At 47.5% G+C, this 19,000-nt stretch overlaps 1 protein-coding gene across 1 annotated transcript in view; it reads left to right on the top strand.

The window, feature by feature from the left end:
- nav3 (neuron navigator 3) overlaps window positions 1-19,000 on the top strand; it is a 483,558-nt gene that overhangs the window by 417,372 nt on the left and 47,186 nt on the right. The window contains exons 24-26 of the mRNA XM_086009556.1: window positions 6,474-6,557; window positions 11,306-11,417; window positions 14,745-14,869. Of these exons, the coding sequence (XP_085865682.1) occupies window positions 6,474-6,557; window positions 11,306-11,417; window positions 14,745-14,869 (321 nt within the window). The remainder of the gene's footprint in view (window positions 1-6,473; window positions 6,558-11,305; window positions 11,418-14,744; window positions 14,870-19,000) is intronic.

Genomic DNA, 19,000 nt, shown 5'->3' on the forward strand with positions numbered 1-19,000 from the left:
ATCAGGAGAGAGGGGAAGATCACGGGTTGTGGGGGGATTGTCGGAGTGTGAAACGGGAGGGAGGGAAAGATCACGGGTTGGGTGGGGGGGTTGTCGGAGTGTGAAACGGGAGGGAGGGAGGGAGGGAAAGATCACGGGTTTTGGGGGGAGGGGTGGTGGTTGGAGCCCGGCAATCAGGAGAAAGGGAGGGAGGCTCGGGATCGTGGGTTGGAGTGAGTGGGTATTGGGCAATCACGGGAGTGAGGAGAGGCCACGATCGGCAGAAGATTAGCTTGAGGGGCTCGGGGGTGGGCGAGGGGAGGGGCGGGGGGATGGAGGTGGGGTTGGATGGCGGGGAGTTGGGAGCATTCCTGCTCCTTCTGGCTCATGAGCAGTGCTCTAAAAGGCACTAACCTTCTGCAGCCAGCTGCTCCCACCTCCATCTTGCTGCCGGGTTTCCCGAGCCCTGGGAAACCAAGCCAGCAACCTTTAAGTTTAAATCAGGCACGGTGGGAGCCTGGTTTAAATATTACAATGAAGCATCCTGCAACCCGCCGGCGTAAAAATGGCGGCAGACGCATATACGGCAAGTTGGGTCTGCGTTTCGCGATTTTAAACTTTTAACCTCTGACCCTCTCCCGCCCGTCATGGGGGTGTTAATATCGACCCCGCCAAATTTGTTGCTAACAAAATAAGTTGCGAAACATTTAGAGGTTTGGAGATGAGGATTGACGTAATAAAACTCACTACACACTTGGTTTGAGTATAAAGCAAGGCTTTAATCAACTTGTTTCAGAACATGGAGGTCTAGTTGTACTTCACTAGTTCCTGTCTTACAAAATGTCCCTGGGCAAGCTGGGGCCCACGCCCGAGTATTTATATTCCTTGGATGGCGTCACCAGCTGGCCGTCCAGCGTTATTTCTCGAGTAGTTTCTTGATGAATGATGAGATTTATAACATTCTTCCTGCCTAAAAGATTTGGAAGTCCGACGACTTCCTCTTAACGGATTAGGCGGACCACGAATAGCCGCAGTCTTTTAGATCTTTGTTTATGGCTAGAAGACACGTCTCCCCGGACCGTGTCTTGGTCCCTGGGCCGCTTGATCTGTACCGGTGGATCGACAAGGCCCGTGTGGCCCTAATCGACCCGAGGGAGGCTGGAGAGATCGTGACTCCGGGTGCGGGTCCCCACAGGCAAGCTGGGCCCACGCCCGAGTATCTATACTCCTTGGACGGCGCCACCAGCTGGCCGTCCAGCGTTTTTTCATGAGTAGTTTCTTTATGATGATGAGATTTATAACAAGGATATCTACTGGAATTGAGTTCTATAATAAAAGGACCGAGGGCTTATTTATCAAGAGATTTACAAAAGACCAAGGGAGGAGAAACGTGCTGATGTTTCACTTTATGGCTGAGCTATAATGTGAGAAAATCCCATTATAGCCCTGGTTGCTCAGATTCTTATTCAAAAAGAAATACTTGCATTTCTATAGCGCCTTTCATGTCCCAATGAAGTACTTTTTGAAGTGTAGTCACTGTTGTAATGTGGGAAACGCGGCAGCCAATTTGCACACAGCAAGGTCCCACAAACAGCAATGTGATGATGACCAGATAATCTGTTTTAGTGATGTTGATTGAGGGATAAATAGTGGCCCCAGGACACCGGGGAGAACTCACCCTGCTCTTCTTCGAAATAGTGCCGTGGGTTCATTAACATCCACCTGAGAGGGCAGACGGGGCCTCGGTTTAACGTCTCATCCAAAAGACGGCTCCTCCGACAGTGCGGCACTCCCTCAGCGCGGCACTGGGAGTGTCAGCCTGGATTTTTATGCTCAAGCCTCTGGAGTCGGGACTTGGAACCCACGACCTTCTGACTCCGAGGTGAGACAGAGCGACCCACTGAGCCACAATTCTGGTTATCATAAACCATTAGTCGTTCGTTGGGGGTCGAACTTCGCTGCTAGTGGTCTCTGGCTTATTAAGCAACATTGCAAAGCTTTGACTTTCTTCCTTGCGCTGTTGTAAAGGATGGTTTCCTTTGATGAGGAGCAGGGAGAGACCTGTCAGCAGGGAGGTGGGATTACCTACATCTCACCAAGTACAATGTAACTGACATAAGACGTGATTCTGTATGGAGTGCTTCTAATTGCAACCCAGATATCATTATGTGTTACCTGAGAATGGAGATGACAGTGACAGCTTCTTCCTCTCTTTATAGTTGACATGCCATTTAGCAACAGTCCAATTGACAGAAAAAATACTACGTTTTAATGAGGGCTGTCATCCGCCAGATGTATAAGTGCACTTGAGGCTCTGAATACTGATGTATGGACCTGCTTTCTGCTACAAGGCGCTCATGTTTTTAAGTGGGGACCTGAATGTGACATGCTCGGCTCAAGAGGCTTATGGTGATCAGCGGTTTCCGTGTTTGGAAATTGGAAGGATTGCAGATTTCATAGTCGCCTTTTGTCCATGGAGCCAGAATCTGCCACGGCAATGGGAATGCCACCAGGACTGTCTCCTGGTGCCAGCCAAGGTGACGGGCCACACACACGCTTCCCAGGGTAAACTTGCTAAAGTTCAGTCTCCCCGCCCCCCCCCCCCCCCCCGTGCTTGGGAGCTGGTCGCTGGCCAGGCCAGTGGGGGGGTGTGTGTATGGAAATGGAGGAGGTAGATGCCTGAAGCAACGGAAAGGGGCAGAGAGCCTCGAGCATTAGCAAATTGCCTCGTTCCGATGAAGTGGCAAAACTACCGAGAATTGCTGCTCCACTGTACCGAGATTGATTTATGTTCTTGCTTTACCGCCTTAATCTTTTTGGGGTAGTTCTGCCTCTCCTGGTGACGCTGAACTTCTGTTCCCAAGGAGATAGCAACATCAATCCGTCATAATCACCTCATGCACTTGGGCTTGGGGCTCTGAACATTGATATAAATCTTCCGCTGGCGCTGGGAGTCTCGTTCTGAATATTACAGTTGTACAGGGCCTTGGTGAGACCACACCTTGAGTATTGTGTGCAGTTTTGGTCGCCTTATCTGGGTAAGGATGTTCTTGCCATGGAGGGAGTGCAGCGAAGATTCACCAGACTGATACCTGGGATGGCAGGAATGATGTATGAGGAGAGATTGGGTCGATTGGGCTTATATTCGCTAGAGTTTAGAAGAATGAGAGGGGATCTCATTGAAACTTATAAAATTCTAACCGGACTAGACAGACTACATGCAGGAAGGATGTTCCCGATGGTCGGGGAGTCCAGAAACCAGGGGTCACAGTCTAAGGATAAGGGGTAAGCCATTTAGGACAGAGATGAGGAGGAATTTCTTCACCCAGAGAGTGGTGAACCTGTGGAATTCTCTACCACAGAAGGCAGTAGAGGCCATTCATTAAATATATTCAAGAAGGAGTTGGATATATTTCTTAAGGCTAAAGGGATCAAGGGATATGGGGAGAAGGCAGGGACAGGGTACTGAGTTTGGATGATCAGCCATGATCTCATTGAATGGCGGAGCAGGCTCGAGGGGCCGAATGGCCTACTCCTGCTCCTATCTTCTATGTTTCGATGTTTACCGGGAGTGGAGATTCTCAGTGTGGATACAGACCTGTTACTGGGAGGCTGAGGTTCTCTATGTTGATACAAACCCGTTAATGAGATGTTTGCACACTCGATGTTAAGATAGGCCTGTTTCTGGAGGCTGTGCTTCTTCCCACTCAGCTCCAAATATAGCTGGAGGCTAAGGCCCAAGCAGGTAGGGTGGACTTGGTTGGACAAGTGACAGACAGCATACCCTGTGCTCTCCTCCAAGATTGACCAGCCTACCAACCCTTAACATCTGGGCTTACACAAGAGGATTGTGCACCCGCCTTGGATATAATCAAAATGTGTTAGCTTTCTTTAAACCAAAAAGTGGTCAGAAAGATGAGGTAAATCAGGATGTAGTGTTTAGGAAGAAAGACTTGCATTTCTATAGCACCTTTCATGACCTCAGGAGGTCCCAAAGTGCTTTACAGCCAATGAAGTACTTTTGTAGTGTGGTCACTGTTGTAATGTAGGAAGCGCAGCAGCCAATTTGCGCACAGCAAGCTCCCACAAACAGCAATCTGATAACGACCAGATAATCTGTTTTAGTGATGTTGGTTGAGGGATAAATATTGGCCCCAGGACACCGGGGAGAACTCCCCTGCTCTTCTTCGAAATAGTGCCGTGGGATCTTTCACCTTCACCTGAGAGAGCAGACGGGGCCTCAATTAACGTCTCATCTGAAAGACGGCACCTCCGACAGTGCAGCACTCCCTCAGCACTGCACTGGGAGTGTCAGCCTAGATTTTTGTGCTCAAGTCTCTGGAGTGGGACTTGAACCCACAACCTTCTGACTCAGAGGTGAGCCACAGCCGACATAGAGTTTAGGTGACAAGAATCTTGGGTTTGAAATGTCTGTAGATTGTAAGAGGGAAAGATTACTGAAGGAAGTAAGGAAGGAGTACCATAATGTTTTAGAGGTCATGGGAAAGAATGAGTTATGATGGGGTTCAATATCAATTGTTGGATCGACTGGTTGACAATTCTGATACCTGGACCAAACGCCTATTAACATCATTTGAGAAACCTATTGATCCAGACAGGTTTGGCACCATGCTTTATTTCACAAGGACAGTTTTCAAACAGTCGTTATCATAACGAGGGGTTGTGTCAATAAACTTCACCTTGAAACAGCAGGGCTGGCAGAAACCGTGCCAATCATTCGGTCTATTTATCTGAAGTCTGAATGGGTCATTTTTGTAAGGCGCCGCTCTTGGTGTGGAACCTTTTCAGTCAGAAAGGCCGAGGCGTCGTGTGATAGTCCTATCGCCGACCCTTCTGTCCAGCAGAGCCCCTGGCCCAGTGTCCAGATTCGTGAAAACATCCCAGAATCGTCTATTATTATGTTAATTCGAGGAAAGAGGATCAGTTTCCGAAGCTGCTGTTTGGTTGCTGAGTGATGCTCTTTGCTGATTTCTCGAGTTATTAGATGCAATCAATCGCTGATTATGTACAGTTGTAATTACAAGTTACATTTATATAACGCCTTTTAATATGGTAAAATTCACAAGAGCGTAAACAGACAAAAATTAACACCGAGCCAGAGAAGAATTACATTAGGACAGGTGACCAAATGCTTGGTCAAAGAGGTCGGTTTTAAGGAGCGTCTTCAAGGAGGAGAGAGAGGCGGAGATGTTTAGGGAGGGAATTTCAGAGCTTAGGGCCCAGGCAGCTGAAGGCACGGCCATCAATGGTGGGACGATGGAAGTCGGGGATGCACAAGAGGCCAGAATTGCTGGAACACAGAGATCTCGAAGGATTGTGGGGCTGGAGGAGGTTACAGAGTTAGGGAGGGGCGAGGCCATGGAAGGATTTGAAAACAAGGTTGAGAATTGTAATATCGAGACATTGCCTGATCGGGAGCCAATGTAGGTCAGCGAGCACAGCGGGTGATGGGTGAACGGGACTTGGTGCGAGTTAGGACACGGGGCAGTGAGCACAGGGGGTGCTGGGTGAACGGGACTGGGTGTGAGTTAGGACACGGGGCAGTGAGCACAGGGGGTGATGGGTGAACGGGACTTGGTGCGAGTTAGGACACGGGGCAGTGAGCACAGGGGGTGATGGGTGAACGGGACTGGGTGCGAGTTAGGACACGGGGCAGTGAGCACAGGGGGTGATGGGTGAACGGGACTTGGTGCGAGTTAGGACACGGGGCAGTGAGCACAGGGGGTGATGGGTGAACGGGACTGGGTGTGAGTCAGGACACGGGGCAGTGAGCACAGGGGGTGATGGGTGAACGGGACTGGGTGTGAGTTAGGACACGGGGCAGTGAGCACAGGGGGTGATGGGTGAACGGGACTGGGTGCGAGTCAAGACACGGGGCAGTGAGCACAGGGGGTGATGGGTGAACGGGACTGGGTGTGAGTTAGGACACGGGGCAGTGAGCACAGGGGGTGATGGGTGAACGGGACTTGGTGCGAGTTAGGACACGGGTCAGTGAGCACAGGGGGTGATGGGTGAACGGGACTGGGTGTGCGTTAGGACACGGGGCAGTGAGCACAGGGGGTGATGGGTGAACGGGACTGGGTGTGAGTTAGGACACGGGTCAGTGAGCACAGGGGGTGATGGGTGAACGGGACTTGGTGCGAGTTAGGACACGGGGCAGCAGAGTTTTGGATGAGCTCAAATTTATGGAGTTGCACATAGAGTTTACTAACTTGTTAAACACTGCAGCCCAAGAGTCAGATCGCAGGATGGACTACCTCAAACGATGACTTCTTGATCTCGGTTGCATCATTGAGGTGAGGGGTTGAGTGGAGGGGATGTTGCATCAAGTGTCTCCATGTACCAGTTACACAGCAGCACTGACAGTGATTTGCGGTCAAAGAGCGAGAGTCAAACTGGTTTACTGAGAAGAAACAGATCGCGACTGATTGTTTTTGACGTAACCATTTTTAATTTTTATCCTATATTCGCAGGCTCACCTCGTGGCTGCCTTTGAACAGAGTTTAAGCAATATGACCTCACGACTGCAGAACCTAACAATGACAGCAGAGCAAAAGGTGGGTCCAGTGAATGTTGTACCCTTGGTCCATGAAACTGGGAAGTTGCGCAACAATTCTGGACAATCTTAGCTCAATGCATTGACCATTGAACTGAACTGGGTTGCAGCAAGTCCACGAGAATGAACGATTTTACATTTTCAATCATGAAAGATATATTTATCTTAGCAGTGTGAACTTCTAATTTGAACTGACTGATCACGAGCAAATAATAAATGTAGGTTGAAAGAGGAAACTTAGAGCCAAAGATGTTTACAGTGCAGAAGGAGGCTATTTGGCCCATTGTGTCTATGCTGCCTCTTTGCTCGTGCAATCCAAAACTCATCCATCGCCTTGCTTTCTCCGTAGAGTCTTGTAGCTTCCTCTGCTTCAAATCTTTATCCAATTTTTTTTTTTTTGCCTCAACCACTATCTGCTCCAAAACTTTGGAAAGAAATTTCTCCTAATTCTACGCCATTCTAACCTCTCTCCTCACTCTCTTATTGACAACTTTGAATTGATGACCAGCCATCACTGACTCTCCAACCAGAGAAAATAGACTTTCCCTGTTCACTCTATCAAAACCCTTCAAAATTAAAAAAACAAACCTCTGGTAAATGAGTCTGCTCCAACGGAAACAGTCCCAGCATTTTATCAGCAAGTGACTGTTTGCACTGTATATTCTGCACCATGACTTTGAGTATCAGTTCCTTGGGGCTAATATTAACTGTCGACGATGCTTTAAACGGAACATATCGGGATTTGCACCCCGTTGTACACCCTAGCCCGAATTTCCTAACATTTGCAAAAAGGAAAAAAAGAATGAACTTTCATTTGTTGTTTCGTACGACGGGAAAAGCTGATAATGGGATGTCTAGTTTGGCGATCCATTCGACGGCCTCCCGAGATGCCGAGTGGGGAAATGAGGTGCCTCCCGCCACAGATCTCAGTGGGCAGGTTGATGTGATGTGTTCCACGGTCTGGGACTCGTGGCCACAGTCGCACTTCGGGTCGTCTCCTCATCTTCCACGTGTGGAGCAGGTGGCCGTAGCATCCATGACCCGTGCGGATTGGGTTGAGCGCCGTCCACGGTCTCCGAGGGAGGTCGGAGCCAGGGACCTCTGCTGTTGGGTCAGTGATGAGGTGTCGGTTCTTTATGTTGCCGTGCGCCCCACGATTCCCTCCATCTGGATAGAACTTGCATTTATACCACGTCTTTCACAACCTCAGGACGTCCCAAAGTGCTTTACAGCCAGCGAGGTACTTTTAAAGTGTAGTCACTATTGTAAATTAGGAAACGCGGCAGCCAATTTGCGCACAGCAAGGTCCCACAAACAACAATGAGATAATATCCATTTAATTTGCTTTTTAATAACGTTGGTTGAGGGATAAATATTGGCCCCAGGACACCGGGGAGAACTCCCCTGCTCTTCTTCAAAATAGTGGCCGCGGGATCTTTTACGCCCGCCTGAGAGAGCAGACGGGGCCTCGGTTCAATGTTTTATCTGATAGACGGCACCTCCGACAGTGCAGCACTCCCTCAGCACTGCACTGGCAGTGTCAGCCTAGATTTCTGTGCTCAAGTCTCTGGAGTGGGACTTGAACCCATAGCCTTCTGGCTCACAGGCAAGGGTGCTACCCACTGAGCCCTAGCTGACACCATGGGCTGGATTTTACCAACCTTGGCGGGTCCGTGGCGGGAGATGTCGGTGGCGGGTCCCGACCCCGCTGCCGGCTCCAGTCCGCTGTCCAAAATTATTTTCCCCTGATTGGACTTGTTAAGCCCCGCCCAGTGCATTTTCTGGCCAACTGAAGCAAGCGGGTCTGATGATGTCATCTGATGACGCGTCATCAGCCGGTTTCCTTAAAGAGACCATGCGCTAATTCATTTTGATAGTTGTGCTGTCCGTGTTCTACAGCATTGAGGTGCTGCAAACACTGACAATCACTGCACAGAGGTGCACGGCTGCACCCAGGCTCTCCCATGACTCCCTCCATATGCTTATGGAGGGTGTCACAGCACACAGGGAGGTCCTCTTCCCTTCCAATGGGTGGAAGCGACCTCCCCAGGACACCAACACAGCCTGGTTGCACATTGCAAAGGAGGGCACAAACAGGGATGTGGTCAGGAGGACCAGGCTGCAGTGGCGCAAACCTTTCAATGATCTCAGTAGATCACAAACCGTTACTGCAAAGCCACACTCAACCTCATCCTGCTGTGCCACTCATCACATCCCCATCACTCTGCCTTCTCTACCCTACTCCTGCACATCCTTACTCACACCAACTTACCTTGCACCTCCAACCATCCCTCTCTATCTACATTATCACTTCCCCATCTCACTAGCCACCCCTCACATTCACCCTCATCCTAGTCCAGTCATACCAAGTAACAACACACAAGGGCAGGCACTTGTGTGTTTTAGCCAATGTTCATGTGAAGTTTCTGTTAATGTGCTGTCAAACATTGAAACCTTTATTTTCAACACTTTCCGGTCTTGGACAGATTTGTGTGAACCTTTGGAAGTGGCTTAGTGAGTTGCAGTGAATGGTGAGACATAACGTTCCTCCTGCAATGTTGATGAGTGTGAAAGGAATGGCTTGGGCATTGTGGGGATGCTTTATGGTGTTGGTGCGGGGTGGAGCCAACCTGGCGCATCATGTGGCAGCCAGGATGTACAGCATCAAGTGAAGTAAATCAGGCCATGGTGAGGCAATTCCTGGCGTCCCGGGCTGCAATGTGCTCAGGTGATGTTGCCCTGTGTCCTGTGCAGCATCAGTTGATTGCGGAGAAGGTTGGTTTTGTTGTTGGTGCTGCTGGTGTTGGGGCTGATCGTTGTGGGATTCTGAGGACTAAGGTGAGACAGTATAAACCATACCCATTCTGATGTAATAGATGGCAGGTGAAGCTGAGATGACAGAAGTGATCTGTCAATGGTGAGAGAGGTTGTTCCAATGAGGTGACACTGGATAGAAAGTTTACTCCAAACACTTGCAACCTGCATAAAGCTCAATCTGTCTTCCAAATGCGGTTAGCAACAGCTTCTGAACTTGGAAAGCGAACAGCTGAGAGATGGGAGCTTTTATAGCACATTTCAAGTTGTCAAGTAATTAGATGATTCCATGGCCATTCAACTCCCGCCCTGCTTACCTGACATGATCCCTGAGCAGCGTGGACCCCGTGCTCGACCTGGTAAACTCTGAAGGTGAGCTGAAAATAGTTGTTAATCCTCTGTTAACAAGGCCATAATGGCCTGAACTGCCTCCCCCGCCGCTGCATGTCGGGTCTGCTCAGCCATGACAGACCCGACATTTGGCAAAGGCGCATGGCGGCGGGTTGACAGCGGGATCCCGACCCGGTCAAAAAAAAACATTTTCCGCACCCAGCCCACCACCGATCGCGCCCACTGAACCCCAGAAAATTCCCCCCATGACTTCAATAGAAAGGAAAATTGGGCGGGGTGTATAACGGGCAGCCGAGCTGATATTTCCCATTTTATGCCATTGCCTAAAGTTAAAATGATCCCCCCCCTTGTGTGATTCGGTGCCAGTGAGTCCAGTATCTTCACAAGGTGAAAGTGCACCCAGTTAGTGTGATTAATATTGTAAGATAAACTGGGCTAAGTGAGGTGATTCCATGAGCTAGATCTATAAGCAGGGAGTGCCGGTCGGTGGCGGGTGGGGGGAGGGGACCAACTTGGGAAATTGCAGGCATTCTAATATCTGCTCACTCCCCACTGCGGAACCTCGTCTCCTTGTCAACCGAACAGAGGCCTTCAATGTTGCTTTTAGTTTGAATGGACTAATAAATCAATAGATCGAGTAGAATGGGCAATGATGCGCAATCCCTATAATGTGACTTTAATTGCTTGATTAAATTAATGGAGAAGGAAAGTCCCCAAGGAGAGGATGCTTGATGTTCAGCAGAGAAATTGTTTGCTCTCAAGAAGGAAACAATGGTCTTATCTGGAACGTCTTCGATTTTATTTTGAACGGCAATTTCTTTCACTGGCAAAGAGATGCGTGTGTAGCAGATTGTTTGCTCCAGGCTGCTCCCAATGATGTCAGTTATGGGCTGGGCTCTCGATTTCAGCCATTTATAGAATCATAGAATGATGCAGCACAGAAGGAGGCCATACGGCCCATCGTGCCTGTGCCGGTTCTTTGGTCCGCAGTTCTGACGAAAGGTCTTCGACCTGAAACGTTAACTCTGTTTCTCTCTCCACAAATGCTACCCTGGCCTGCTGAGTTTTTCCAGCGTTTTCTGTTGTTATTTCAGATTTCCAGCATCCGCAGTATTTTGCTATTGTAGCTGTGCTCTCTGGTTGTGTCTCCGTGGCAACCATTAGGTTTGTATGTTAGAATCTCCCGCAAAGGTTTAATTTGATCCATGGGTTCATTTTACTGCTGATGAAACCTCGTCAGAGGTTTCGACTATCAGGAAAGACTGAGCAGGCTTTTATAGGTGCCAGAATGTTATTTCCAGATTTGTTTTTGAAACTGAATTAAAATTCTCAACATGCCCATGGTGGAACTGGAACTCAGATTCTCTGGAATATTGGTTCGGTAATCCATTCATTTAAATGGGTGGAAAGTTGGGCAGGCTACTTATGAGTGCGCACTTCACCCGCATTTCCTGTGTTCACGATCCCAAAGCCCCAGTTGGAGAGGTGGGGGGGGGCGGGGGGTTGCGGGAAAAGGAAATCCTGCCTCTATAGCTGCAGTGAAACAGCTTCCGATTTCTCCTTTCATTTAACTGTTTCTTGCAGGAGTCAGAACTAACCGAGCTGAGAGAAACCATCGATATGCTGAAGACGCAAAACTCGGCAGCCCAAGCGGCCATCCAGGGAGCGTTGAATGGCCCCGGCCACACGAACAAAGGTACAGTCTATGAAACGTGTGCGGTGTAGGCGATTAAGAAGGCAAATGGTATGTTGGCCTTCATAGCGAGAGGGTTCGCGTACAGGAGCAAGGATGTCTTGCTGCAGTTGTACAGGGCCTTGGTGAGACCACACCTTGAGTATTGTGTGCAGTTTTGGTCGCCTTATCTGAGGAAGGATGTTCTTGCCATGGAGGGAGTGCAGCGAAGATTCACCAGACTGATACCTGGGATGGCAGGTATGACGTATGAGGAGAGATTAGGTCGATTGGGCTTATATTCGCCGGAGTTTAGAAGAATGAGAGGGGATCTCATTGACACTTATAAAATTCTAACAGGACTAGACAGACTAGATGTAGGAATGATGTTCCCGATGGCGGGGAGTCCAGAACCAGGGGTCACAGTCTAAGGATAAGGGGTAAGCCATTTAGGACAGAGATGAGGGGGAATTTCTTCACCCAGAGAGTGGTGAACCTGTGGAATTCTCTACCACAGAAGGCAGTTGAGGCCAATTCATTAAATATATTCAAGAAGGAGTTAGATATATTTCTTAAGGCTAAGGGGATCAAGGGATATGGGGAGAAGGCAGGGACAGGGTACTGAATTTGGATGATCAGCCATGATCTCATTGAATGGTGGAGCAGGCTCGAGGGGCCGAATGGTCCACTCCTGCTCCTATTTCTTCTGTTCTTATGTAAGAAATGCTTCCTGATTTCACTCCTAAACGGCCTGGCTCTAATTTTAAGGTTTCGCCCCTTTGTTCTGGACTCCTCCCACCAGAGGAAATATTGGCCCCTATTTTCCGATCCCTACGGGTGGGTACGGGCTGTGTAAACACTCCTAGGGACATTGCAAGTGCCGGTTTCAGGCGTGCGAAGCGCAAGTGCTGAAAACCGGCATTTTCGATCTGTCAAGAATGCGCTCGACAGATCGGACGCCTACCCGGGAGAAGGGCCTCTGCGGGGGGAAGAGTTCCACTTTATGAAGAACCTCCGCCCGCTGAAAACCTTTAGAAATCTTATGCCTGATAAAAGCAGTAAGCGCAAGGCCTGCTTTTACCAGCATAAGAGTTTAAAAAAAGTAAAAAAAAAATAATTTTCACTCATTTATAATTTAAAAATACTTTAAAAAAAGGTAAGTTTATTTTTAGCCCCGTAAAAAACTTTAATTATTTTTTTCAAAAAATTTAATTTTTGTTTAAAATATTTAATTTAATGTAATTTTAACTCATTTTAAAAACATGATGGTTTTTTAAAAATTGTATTTAATGTTCACAGAATCACAGAATCACAGAAACCCCACAGTGCAGATAGAGGCCATTTCGGCCCATCGAGCCTGCACTGACACATATCCCACCCGATCCCCGTAACCCCTACACCAATGTTCTAGTGTCATTTTTAAGTGATCCCCATTCATATATTTGACGGGTCTATCTGTCAAAAGTATGAAGGGAGATTCCCTTCTCCTATTGGCTGGCCTGGCCCACGTGATCCGAGGGATGCTAGCGAGCCGCCTGCGCCCCTGGGGATACCTGGGCACTGCGCATTTCGACTGTGGAGAGGCCCAGGAGCGGAAGTGTCCGCACCTCGGGAGCCCTCAGGCAAGTGCGTAGAATTTTTCCCCCGATAGGAGACATCCGCACGCAGGAAGCCTCCTATCGGAAATTACGGGCCAATATTTCTCCGCATCTACCCTATTGAATCCTTTTAACATTTTAAACACCTCGATCAGGTCACCCCCCTCAACCTTCCAAACTCAAGGGAATACCAGCCAAGTTTATGCAACCTGTCCTCGTAGTTTAACCCTCTAAGCCCCGGTATCATTTTGGTGAATCTGCGAATTTGCACGACAAGCTCAGCATTGGCATCTACCCTATCGAATCCTTTTAACAAATTAAACACACTTTACCACTTGTAGCCGAGCAACAAAAGCAGACACTTGGACGTATTGTGAAGGCCTTCACTGAAATGAACGTGGCCTCCGCCTGGATCACTAACCCGCTGGAAAATGAATCCTCGACGCTTGTCCATTTCGCCCTCAGCGATGTGAATCTCAGATTGAAAACTGCACCTGTGTGTAAATTACTTCTCTGTTCTTACGGGGTGTGGTTGAGGGACTCTGACAGACACCGTATCTTGGGAAATGCCCAGCTCACCCATGTGATTGTGTTTGTATCAGACACTGAAAAATAAACAACAGCGTGTATTTATACAGCGCCTTTAATGCAGTAAAACGTCCCAAGGTGCTTCACAGGAGCGTTTTCAGACAACATTTGACACCGAGCCACATGAGCTATTAGGGCAGGATGACCAAAAGCTTGGTCAAAGAGGTCGGTTTTAAGAAGCATTTCAATGGAGGAGAGAGAGGCGGAGCGGTTTAGGAAGGGAATTCCAGAGCTTAGGCAGTTGAAAACTACCCTTCTCTGCTTTAGTCTCCCTCTACTCTTAGATCCTGATATTCCGCACCGCCCCGACCCGCCCCCACTTCCCAAAATGTCCCGGTGTCGGAGTGCCTGAATTCTGGTGGTCCGGATCATTTGAAAACCCACAGCGGCTGCATGACTGGCCACCGGCCATGACCTGTAAAAGAAGGTAAGACCCCCCTCATCACTGACTCGCCAAGTAGAGGAAATAGTCTTTCCCTATTCACAAGAGTCTTCATCATTTTAAAAACTTTAATTAAATCTTCTCTTAACCTTCTTTGCTTCAGTGGAAATAGTCCCAGTATCTCAAGCCTCTCCTCATTGCGATAGTTTCCCACCCTGCCATCAGCAATCTGGTCAATCTGTGTTGGATGCTCTCTATGGCTTTGAGATTCTTTCTATAATGAGGTACCTAAAACAGTACAAAGCACTCAAACTACGGCCTAACTAATGTATTGTATAAATTCGCCATTACTTCGTTACTCTTCCACCCTAGGCCCCTATTGATAAAACCCCAAATCAATACTATAATGTTTAACATTCCTTTGAATTATCCTCTCTAGTTTCTGCTAAGGTAAAAATATGTCATCATGCACACTTTTCCTCCTATCAAGCTGTGTTGAAATGAAAACTCATCACATATCTTCCTATTCCTTATTTTTTTGTCTAGGGCCACCAACCCCTTGTAAATCCTCACCTCCCTCAGCCTTTCCTTCCTCCTAACAGTCAGGCCTTTAAGACCGGAGCTTGACGTCGCGTATTAAAATACTTGCTGATTCATCTCATCTCTTTTATTCGTTCGAGCCATGGTGATGACCTCCACCACTGGCCTTTGCCCTTCGCCCTCGGTTTGCCAACAAAAGAAGCCCTTTGCCGTGTTCAGAATGTGAACTTTCTGTCTTGGTAGACATGCGGATTCGAAGACAACACTCATCGGACAGCGTTTCAAGCATCAACAGTGCGACCAGCCATTCAAGTATTGGGAGTGCAAATGATATCGAGTCGAAGAAAAAGAAGAAGAAGCAGAGTTGGGTAGGTTTGATTATTTTTAGTACAAATTGGTAGAAAAGAGCTTGGGAGTAAGTGTGTTTGAAGAGTTTTCCAATATATATATGTTCAAAATCTGATTTTAATTAAAAAAAAGCAACGTGTCCATTTGTTGGAGAAGACAAATGGTTACGAGATTGTCGAAGATTGAGTAAAGCTGCTTTCTTTGAATGCTTTCTGTTCAATTTCCTTCAGATAGGAGTTCATTAACCCTTTCAAGACTGCACCAAAAATAAACCAAGGTTGGCTGTAGTCAGCTGCCTATGTATTGAGGATCCTCACTGAGTTCTGACGTGCCAGAAGAATCCTAGTATTGCGGAATGCTTGCTCACTCCTATGGACAAGCTTGCAACCATAAACCATTATTAGTAAACGTGACCCTGATCAATGGATATGTCCCAGTAGCCTAGTGGTTATAGTAAAAGAAGGTCTTGGACTTCTATAGCGCATTTCACGACCTCAGGACGTCCCAAAGCGCATAACAGCCAGTAAAGTACTTTTTGAAGTGTAGCCACTGTTTCAATGTAGGGAACATTACTGGTTCACCAATGGATTAGTAACTCAAAAGGTCATGGCTTTAAATCCAGCCATGGAAAATTGTCGAATTGAATTCAATAAATCCCGTAAGTTTTGACCTTGGCACCAGAAAAAATGATCATGAAAGTTGCCCGATTGTCGACTGGTTCACTAATGTCCTTCAGCAAAGGGAACCAGTCCCACCCGTACCCTAGACTGACGTACAGGTGGCTGCGGGCTCACACTGCGTGGTTGATTCTCGACGCTTTCTGAAGCGGTTTAGCAAGCCACCCAGTCATAAAAAAACAACTGCTATGATGAAGAAAGCCCGCCACCTTCTCTAGGGATGGTCAATCAATGCCGGCCTTGCCAGCCTCGCCCGCATCCCAAAAAACAAATAGAAAAAGCTAATTAATTTGTGTCTGCAAAAACAGATGCAATGCAGATTAACGTTGCAAATAAATTGTACGCTCCACTTGCGACAACATTTGCGTTCACGGCTGTCTAGAAGTTTGGTATTTCTGGATTGAATCATTGAATCAAATTTCAAAATTGAATCATAGAATCATAACAACACAGTAGGAGGCCATTCGGCCCGTCGAGCCCGTGCCGGCTCTCTGCAAGATCACTTCAGCTAGTCCACTCTCCGCCCTTTCCCCGTAGCCCTGCAAATTTCTTTCCTTCAGGTACTTATCCAAGTCCCTTTTGAAAGCCATGATTGAGTCTGCCTCCACCACCCTTTCAGGCAGTACATTCCAGATCCTAACCACTCGCTGCGTAAAAAAGTTTTTCCTCATGTCGCCTTTGGTTCTTCTGCCAATCACCTTAAATCTGTGTCCTCTGGTTCTCGGCCCTTCCGCCAATGGGAACAGTTTCTCTCTATCTACTCTGTCCAGACCCCTCATGATTTTGAACACCTCGATCAAACCTCCTTTCAATCTTCTCTGTTCTAAGGAGAACAATCCCAGCTTCTCCAGTCTATCCACGTAACTGCAGTCCCTCATCCCTGGAATCACTCTCGTAAATCTTTTCTGCCCCCTCTCTAAGGCCTTCACTTCCTTCATAAAGTGCGGTGCCCAGAATTGGACACAATACTCCAGTTGAGGCCGAACCAGTGTTTTATAAAGGTTCATCATAACTTCCTTGCTTTTGGACTCTATGCCTCTATTTATAAAGCCCAGGATCCCATATGATTTTTAACCGCTTTCTCAACCTGCCCTACCACCTTCAACGATTTGAGCACATATACCCCCAGGACTCTCTGTTCCTGCACCCCCTTTAGGATTGTACCCTTTAGTTTATATTGCCTCTCCTCGTTCTTCCTACCAAAATGTATCACTTTGCACTTTCCTGCATTAAATTTCATCTGCCACGTGTCCGCCCATTTCAGCAGCCTGCCTATGTCTTCTTGAAGTCTATCACTATCCTCCTCACTGTTCACTATACTTCCAGGTTTTGTGTCATCTGTAAATTTTGAAATCGTGCCCTCTACACCCAGTAGAAAAGGCCATAAAAATAGCCTTTGGGATTCTGGGTTTTATACATTCTAGCATTAACTACAAAAGTAACCTTTTTGTCCGTAACCCTGAGTTCCTCATCCTCCAGAACCGTCCAACTCTCTTTTAAAATTATTGATGGAATCAGCTTCCACCACCTTCTCAGGTCGAGCGTTCCCGATCCCGACAACTCATCTTCTTAACCAGCCTCCTGTGTGGCACTTTGTCAAATGCCTTCCGAAAGTCCTTAGATACAACATCTACTGCACTACCTGGATCAACCTTCTCTGTTACCTCAGAAAAGAATTCATGCAAGTTAGTCAGACACGATTTACCTTTAACAAACCCACGCTGGCTCTCCTTGATTAACCCATGCCTTTCCAAATGAAAGTTTATTTTGTCCCTGATAATGGTTTCCAATAACTTCCCCACCACCAATGTTAGGCTGACTGGCCTTTGATGAAGACTTTGATTAGAGCCCAGTTGCATTGTTTTTCTGCGCACTTTGTTATCTCATTGATATGAAAGCCACGGAAAGGGTATGAAATTTATTAGTATGGTAATAGAAGTCAGGTTATAGTTATGAAGAAACGGTTGCAAATCTTTAGGCTTATTCACTGGGACAGAGAAGGCTAAATGGGGATATAAAAGAGGTTTTCAAAATTATGCAAGATTGCTTTGGCTGGCTGGTGAATGGGTAACAAGGGGGCATGGCCTGAAGATTATCAGTAGGAGAACAAAGGTGGGGGGTGTGTGGTTAGAAGCTTTTCTTCACGTAGCTGGTTATTAGAACATGCAATGCTTTACCACAAGTGGCTTTTGAGGCAGATTATGGCATTGCTTACAAGGGCATTGTATTCTAAATGGAAAAAACATAGAAAGATGTGGAGAAAGAGCAGGGAATGGGCTTGGAGTAGATTCCTGCAATGGGAGAGTTGGCTCTGGCATGGATGTGATGGGCTGAATGAACTCTTGTAATCACTACGATTGTGCATGCTTGCTTCCGATGGTCCATGCACACATTATAGCCAAGCTGCAGTGACAGGTGTGCAGAAGTCCTGCTGCGTGTGCGGTCTTCATTTCCCATCTCGTAACAATAATTCCCTACCACATTGGAACTACAGTATCAATGACAGATGGAGAACATCATTCCACCAAGACTACCCCAGGGCTTCAAAACACACTTCCCAGAGGGGAAGGGGCAAATGTGTCTGTTTTTTTTAATGTTGCTGGTCAACAAAAAACAACTTCCATTTACGATAGCAAAATACTGCGGATGCTGGAAATCCGAAATAACAACAGAAAATGCTGGAAACACTCAGCAGGCCAGGCAACATCCGTGGAGAGAGAAACAGTTAATGTTTCAGGTCGAAGACCTTTCGTCAGAACTGGAAAAAAAGCAGGAAATGGAAAGCAAGTTTAGGGGCTGGGAAAAGGGGGAGGGGATGAAAGAACAAAAGGGAAGGTCAGTGATTGGATAGAAAGCAGGAGAGATTAAGAGACATTGAGAGATATTCAAGGCGAGAGGAGGTGGTAATGGGACAGGTTAAGGAACAAAGGCTGGCTCTAGATGGGGTGTGAATTGCGCTGGCAGAATGAAGGACCGCTGAAGGGAGGGAAGGAAAAAAAAGGGGGTCAAACAAAAATTGTAGTTAAAAAAAAGAAGAAAATATATATATGTGATAGGGGCCGAGGTTATGATCTGAAATTATTGAACTCTATGTTGAGTCCAGCGGGCTGTAGAGTGCCTAATTGAAAGATTTTTAAGAACTTCCATTTCCATTAACATGATGTAGGCGTCGGCCGGGGCTCAGTGGGCGGCACTCTCGCCGATAAGTCAGAAGGTCGTGGGTTCAAGTCCCGCTCCGGAGACTTGCGTATATATAACCCAGGCTGACCCTCCCAGTGCAGTGCTGAGGGAGCGCTGCACAGTCAGAGATGTGCCGTCTTTCGGATGGGACGTTGAAGCGAGGCCCCGTCTGCCCGCTCGCACGGATGTAAAATATTCCGCGGCCACTACTTAAAAAGTTACCAGGTGCCCTGTCCAATATTTACCCTTCAACCAACTCCACTAATATAGGTCATCTTGTCAGTGATCTCCGTG

This window comes from Somniosus microcephalus, chromosome 16, assembly GCF_052327205.1.
Source record: "Somniosus microcephalus isolate GS21.2 chromosome 16, FLI_Smic_1.0, whole genome shotgun sequence".
In the NCBI taxonomy this organism is placed as follows: Eukaryota; Metazoa; Chordata; class Chondrichthyes; order Squaliformes; family Somniosidae; genus Somniosus; species Somniosus microcephalus.